Here is a 7,373-nt window from a genome sequence, read left to right as displayed (position 1 = left end):
TATAAATCTGAGGAGTGGACAGAGTTGGGATCTGGGCATGGTGTTCATATTTCAATGGCAGCAGAAAGTGATCATTTGGGGAGCAAAGATGCTCAGAGCTCGAGCATCACCACCAGGTATCTTCGTACCCACTCTATGACACCACTCTGCACCTGCTGGAATCGCCCATCCATGGAGTGTCTTTCTGACACCGTCGACTGCGGAAGTGCATCATGGATACATGCATACAGGGTTTCTATTCATTATTGCAGAGCTCGTTCGGGAGACTGAATTAATAACTGGCACGATCTCTAGGCTTTTCTGTTACTCTGCTTCCCACATGCACCTATACACACTTAAGGCACTGCACAGCAATGTAATGTTCTATGTCCCCAAAAGGCCATTACTTATATTGCTTCAATACTAAATTGTAAAGCTAACCTAAAAGACCATGTGCCTAAAATAAAATAGGAAGCAGAGAGAATAGGCTAGATTCCAATAAGCATGTTAATTAAGCTGTTTGGCGAGTTGGTCATAGACAATAACCAATGGCATCTTTCCCCTCAGGCAAAGCCTCTGACGATTGATGACTTGAGTTAACCTGGTAGAGTGGCAGTAGCTATTATTCCCCAAAAGTACGTTTCTTAATGCCCGTTTCCCCTCTGACCCTATTAGGCATGTGTGGTAAGCAGAATGATGCCCGTTCATATCTTTCCCCTTCCCAGAAGGTAGCCTGATGCTAATCCTTAAAACCGCAGGAAATTCACTGCCATGGAGTTGAATCTGACACACAGACCTTGAAGCTGTAAATCTTTAAGGGAAAGCTGCAACTTCCTCCCAAGGAACAGCTGGAGGGTCTGAACTCCCAATCTTGAGGATTTTTGTGCCACCAGTGCTCTTTAGAATCTGTGAACATTATTCTTACAAAACAAAGGGAATTTAAAGATGAAAAGAATATTGCTAATCAGTGACCTTAAAATAAATTGCCCTAGATAAGTATTATTAGGTAGGCCCAATGTAATCACAAGTCCTTTAAAAGTATGTGTGGGGGTGGGTGGGTGGGGAGAGGGGCAGGGGAAGTGCTGAAAAAAGATGGCTATGTAAGGACTTGCTTGGCCTGACAATTCTGGCTTTGAAGATAGGGCTAGGAGCCAGTGCATGGGAGTGATCTATCAAGGTTGAGCAGGAGCGGGGAACCTTTTTTTCTGCCCAAAGGCCACACACACACACCCACACCTGCCTTCCAGAAATGCAACCCTATCAACACTTTATTTTAGCCCAGTGACCTTTTTTGGACTTTGACATCCCAAACTGTAAGATAATTTATTTTAAACCACTAAAGTTGTGCTAATTTTTTACAGCCAAAGCGGAAAATTAATAGAGTATTAAAAAAAATTTTGACCACGGGATCACCTGGAAACCTGGCGCACAAATTGAGACTCAATTTACATCCAGAACAGCTACAGACACACTGAAAATGTTTAATTATCTTTTATTTGAAAAAAATTACATAACATGTCAAGTACATTAATGATTAGAGCATCAACAAGTTCAAGGATTAATACAATCATACTAACATCACACTTCGTAAACTAGTCCATTCAAATCAATGAAAGGATGTACATGCAAAAACAAAATTCTAATATTTCCAAACATTTACAAAATTGTGAATTCTTTCAAATTGATTATATATAACACTTAATTGAAAAAAAACATTTTTCATTTAAACAGTATTTTTTCTATTTTATCTTCCAAAACTATTTTTTGAAATTATCTTATGCCTTTAAAATGTTTTTTCCAATCTTAACCTTTTTAATTTTCCTTCCGAAATGTTTCTAATAAAAAAGTACTTTTTCCAAAATTTCTTCCATTTAAAAGATTTACAAAATATTTTTATTTTCCATTTTTCCAAGTTTTTCTTTTTCAAAACTCCTTTTTAAATTTCTCAAAAACTTTGAAAACATTTTCATTTGGTTTTCCCAAAACAAAATTTCTTGCCATTTAAAAAAATATTTTTCTTATCTAACGTTCTTTTCATTTGACATTCCTCCCGCCCAGCCAAAACAACAAAAAAAATTTCCTTCCAGGTTTCAACCGTCTGAAAAATTAGTTAAAATATTAACCATCTTCATTTTTCAAATTGGCCAGGATCTTTGTTTTTCCAAAATCTTTTTTTCCTTTCTTTTTAAAACGTATTGTACATTTTATCCACCCACCACCGCCATTTTTTTCATCCCAGAAAACTTCCCTTCACTTCAGAATGAAGGGCAAGGTGAGGATGGAGTCCGTGCTGCAAAAGCAGGCCATCTGGATGTGAAGAGCGGGCACGTGCTTAAGCGGACTCAGTCTTTGACCCTGAGGCAGAACACCTTTCCTCTTTGCAGGGTTTTGTGTGCTGTATTACCAAGTTAAGACAGAATGTTTTATTCCTTGAAGGCACGAGCTCACTGTGCTACAAGGTCCAGAGATAGAAACTCTGGAATTAACTTTCTGAAGGTGAATTCTGAAGATTGTCAAAGGAGTTCTACATAAAGTTCTGGTAAACCATGCTATTTAAGATCATGCAAGTACTCCTTTAAGAAAAAATATAAAGAAAAAGGGGCTGAAATCACTAACAGCCAATGTCTTTCTACCAGGTAACCGGAGAAAAGAACCATTTTCTTGTGGGTCATTTTGCAAGTACTCCTTTAAGAAAAAATATAAAGAAAAAGGGGCTGAAATCACTAACAGCCAATGTCTTTCTACCAGGTAACCGGAGAAAAGAACCATTTTCTTGTGGGTCATTTTGCATTGAAGTTAAAGGAAAGTCATTTAACATCTTCACTCCGGAGACCAGTCCTTGGGCAGGGGGGCAGGGGCAGGGGTTCAGCCCATCACTAATGCCCAAAAGGATTCCAAATTTTCTAGCCTCATTTACTCTTGTTTTTGTCCCCCTCCCCTGCAACCGACTGCTGACTAGTCAAGCAAATCGGAGCAATGAATAGTCGTTTCTCATTCCTTCTGAGAGGCATCCCCAGCTGCCTCTGTGCTACTACTCTGGGAATCCTCTGCCCGTTTCTCAAGCTCTTCGAAAACATCCTTCTGCATATAGAAGAAGATGTACCCACCGAGAGGCCTAATCGCTATCATCTTTGGATCCTTGGTCAACACCGAAATTTTCAGGTCACTGTAGGTGAACCATTCCTTCTTCTCAAAGTCGTAGGCATCGTTGACATAATGACCTGATTGAAGGTTATCCCCCACATGGCTGATCATACCAAAGAGCTGATAAGCGAAAGGACCACTGACCTGCTTCTCTCTTTCAGCTCTAACGTGTTCATCTTCATCATCGGTAGCTGAAGTAGCTTGCTTCCCAGCGTTCTGACTGGAACACGATTCATCGTGGGATTCCACTTTTGCCGCCTGGCAACTTACTTCCACAGGTCTGCTAAGCTTCTCGGTGTGCCCCTGAGCGAGTGGTGTCTCAAGATGTGGCGATGATGTTTTCTGAGGCCAGGAGAACCTTGCCTCCTCCGAATCTCTGGGCGACACCACAGATGCCTTGTGGGGTTCTTCTGGTGTTCTCCCATTTCCAGACTTTGTTCCCATTTCCTTATATTTTACAGGGTTATATGCCTGTTGGAGACGAGCCAATACATGACTTTTACTTTTGCATTTCTTATGCTTTGCTGAGCTGCCTTTTGGCAGCTGCTCTTCACTGGCTGCCTTTAATCCTGAACTTCCCATTTCTGGGTCTCTTATACCTGGCTGAGGACCCTTTGCTAAATCTTTACCTTGCTGTTGTCTTCTTGCCCTTTCCTCCATTTCGCTCTGAGCTCTTAGTTTTGCTATCAGCTTGGGTGACACGAGGTACTTAAACAAGGAATCCATGTCAGAGGGCAAGTTGACTGGTGGTGTGGGTGGCTCAGAGATACCTTTTGTCACAACTTCAGGGAGTACTTCAGCTTCAGAATCCCAAATATGGACAGAGTTTCCCAAGGGAGTAGGTAGCTGGGTGTTTTCATCACAATGAGAACCTAAATCTATGTATTTGGGAATAAGGACAACCTGGTGATCCTTGTTTAAGAACCAATTATCACAATAGTTATAGCGTTTCAGATGAATAATGAGGACCCTGGGAAGCTTCTTAAAGGCATACGTGGCAATTGACCCTTTGTAATTACACATCTCACATCTATAGTCGATTTCTTCCGGTTGAAAGTATAAATCTAAACTGGACTGAATGCAAAATTCTTTTTTAACCTTTTCTCGGGGAAGGTTGATCGAGAGGTAATTGCTCACTTCCGGTTTGATAACAATGTGATTACAGCCCTCACAAATGAATGAGTATTGCAGCTCAACTTCAAAATTTGTGGTGATGGGACACACCAGTGCTTCTGGCACAGCACACTGAGGCACGCTGCCCGTCTCAGCTTCACAACTGGCCTCCAACACCAATTGTATTTTGTTCAAACTCTCTTTCATGTGCTGAAAACAGTGGCCTAAAAACTCATGGGCATCATTCTGGGCGTCCGTAGAGAAAGTACTGCTGATGGTTGAAATGATTCTCTTCATGTTTTCAAGTATTTTGTCCTTAATGTTGAAGTTGCATATATTTCGCAACAGAAGCAGTTGAGCACAACATAAAGACAGATCATTAAAGGGAACTTTACCCCACTGGAGGGTCTGACTCAGTAAATCATCACAGAAAGATGGGATACAAAAGACTGTTTGCAACACTACATTCATATAGCAAGTGTTGCCGGTATTGGGGAAGCCTTGCCACTGTTTATCAGGACAAAAGGCAAAGCACAACTCAGTTTCCTCCCACGGTTCTAGGCTATCCTGTTGATAGGTCGGCTCAAAGAGATGGCTCAAAAGGTTTGAGAAGGAGACTATTCGCATTTGTTGAGTCTTATCTGGGGCAGAGCTTTCACCAGAACTGGGATCAAACTGAACTGAAAATTTCAATTTCGCGTCCTGTCTAAATCCTTTGAAAACCAACGGTTTCTCAAGATGGAGGGTGACATATTTCACAGGATGTACACTGAGTTTCTTGATTAGGAGGTACCTATACATTGTCGCCTCCTTGATGTAACGGGATTTCTTTTTGCTTTTCCCACGTCTACGTTCTGATGACACTGTGTGGGCATTGAGTAAGCAGGCTGCTAACAAAGAAGATAACTCTCTTTCCAGCGCTGCTGCCAACGACCCACTCTGTGAGTCCCCCCCTCTCCGTTGAGCTGAGGTTAGGGTCTCTTCCTGTGCTGTTGTTCCAGAAGAGCTACCTGTATCTTGAGGAGGTCCCGCGGACGGTGGATCTTCTTTTTTCGGAACCCTATCCAGAATGCTCTTCAACTGTACAGCATCACTGTAGGCCAACTGGCCAATATACAGGAAGCTATTATTTTGGAAAGTGATATGGAGGTGATTTTGCCCTTCTTCATCGAATCTGTAGCCAACCTCTCTAACATTATTAGTTAGTGGGAAATCTTTTATACTGTCTTCGGTGCTGAAATGGATCACCATTCTAACCTTCTCATCCTCTTCCACGATCTCAATATATGCACCTTTTGACTTAGTCAACCCATTCTTCTTGGTCCATATTTGGACAGAACCAGGTACCAGCAGAGTGGTCATCTTTCCGCAGTTGCAAAGTCAGCACCCACACGCACAGCCTAGATTATTGACAATCTTTAAGTCACAATTTGTTTTGCCTAGTCCAATTCTGGAGACAATGCTGCAGAAATAGTTCTCTAGTCCCGTATCTTAAAGGATCGGTGGATTATGCTCAGATTCTGGATAGCCAGCAACTTGAGTGGTGAGACCAATGCCTTTTGAAAGCTGTCCAGCGGCACAAGTGGGCAGAGCTTGAATCCCAAGGCAAGGCACTACTGGGGGGAAATCAAGGAAAACAAAAGATTAGGTTATCTGAGAAATGCTTGGAGAAACTTAAAACTGTATTTCCATAAGCACAATCTCCTTTCCACCAAAATACTCAACTCTATTCTGACTAAGTTCCTGACTTCGCAAGCATGAAATTCTTGGAAGACTTTCAATACCCAGCTGAAAAGCTTACTGAACAGCAAGGCCACACGTGGCTGCAGAGGAAATAATCCTCCTGGTACCAGAATGCCCTGCTAAGCACAGTAAGTCCCAAGTGGTTCTCAACCCCCCCCCCAGATGAATATCCCTTGAAGCACATAAGTCTACAAGACTTGAAGCATGGTCCGCTCCAAATAAAAGTCCCTTTCTAAATACAGTTGGGGTTTCTTCCCTTTATTTTGGCAACAATGAAAGTCCACATTCGTTCACAGCAAAACCCAAAACAAACCTGTGTCCATGGTAGACTATTGCCCACTGATGCTGACAACATTTTCGGGGATATAGTCATTACAGAAGCAGCTCACTCCAGGAATTTGGGAAAGTTCAAATTCCCAACCTTTAAGAAGGTGGCAGATTGTAAGGCGTTGGTATGAATCTGTCCTCCTGGTGGATAGAAAGAGCTCTTTCCACGTGATCCTAAAATTTGCGCCATTTGACAATGATATTTCTCTCCCACGCCAGGCTCTGCTCCACAGGTCCTGTGCCTTCTAAACCACCAATGAGACAAGGGTTGGGAATTTCTGTCGCGAATTGCACAGGCATCCATTCTGAACTTCAGTTCAAGAATTCCTCAAACAAATGCTGAGGTCCTTTAAAGGCTAAGCCAAAGGCCATTGGGTTGATTCGGATGCATGGTGACCTCGGGGATGTCAGAGTAGAGAGAGCTGTGTTGTGAGCTCCCTTGCATGTGCTTCATTGGTGGCTGATGGGTTCAGCACTCTATCACCATGCATGTCTTACAAGGTGCTAGTGGGTAGCCAGGAGCCTGCCACCTTTCCTTTAGCAGGTTTGCACCACACCAAGTTTCAGAAGGTTATTTTTGCATGTTTTAGTTAATCTCACAAGGGATAAATCTGCAATTCCAATTCTTTGCATAGAATACTCCAATTCTTTTCATAGAATACTCCTATTCTTTGCATAGAATACTTCTGGTAGTTTTTTGGTGAACCACCAACAATACACAATCTCCACAACAATAAAAGCAACTGGCTCTTCATACAAAAGACCAGCAGGCTTAGAACCCCACCCTGCAGTTCAGGTTATGCACACTTAATCATAATAATTTAGTGAGAACTTGTACTGCTTTGGGAATATTTGTCCCCTGAAGCCCTACATTTGTCTCCCACCATTCCTGTTTTCATTATTCCAGGAACAAGGAAAACCTGAAAATAATTGAGTGAGTGAACACCTTTCAAAGTGAACATTCATTTCTTACTCCCAAAGCATCCATTACAGAAGAGTAATAAAAGAAGAAAGCTCAATGAAAGACGTATTTTCTTTCAAGGGTTGTGGTTCAATGGATGATGTTT

General features: G+C 41.9%; 1 protein-coding gene across 1 annotated transcript; it reads right to left on the bottom strand.

Moving 5' to 3' along the window:
• Window positions 1-2,970: 2,970 nt before the first annotated feature.
• On the bottom strand, window positions 2,971-5,598 carry USP26 (ubiquitin specific peptidase 26). Its single transcript, XM_013007891.1, has one exon. It carries the CDS (start codon window positions 5,596-5,598, stop codon window positions 2,971-2,973), a length of 2,628 nt encoding a protein of 875 aa, XP_012863345.1.
• Between the last annotated feature and the right edge of the window lie 1,775 nt (window positions 5,599-7,373).

Source organism: Echinops telfairi, unplaced genomic scaffold, assembly GCF_000313985.2.
Source record: "Echinops telfairi isolate 266 unplaced genomic scaffold, ASM31398v2 ScPeMD7_20;HRSCAF=75, whole genome shotgun sequence".
NCBI classification, from domain to species: domain Eukaryota; kingdom Metazoa; phylum Chordata; class Mammalia; order Afrosoricida; family Tenrecidae; genus Echinops; species Echinops telfairi.
This window is presented reverse-complemented; position numbering and strand designations above follow the sequence as displayed.

Excerpts from the sequence above, each read along its gene's own strand:
- USP26 (XM_013007891.1), bottom strand. The coding sequence starts at position 5,598 with ATGACCACTCTGCTGGTACCTGGTTCTGTCCAAATATGGACCAAGAAG.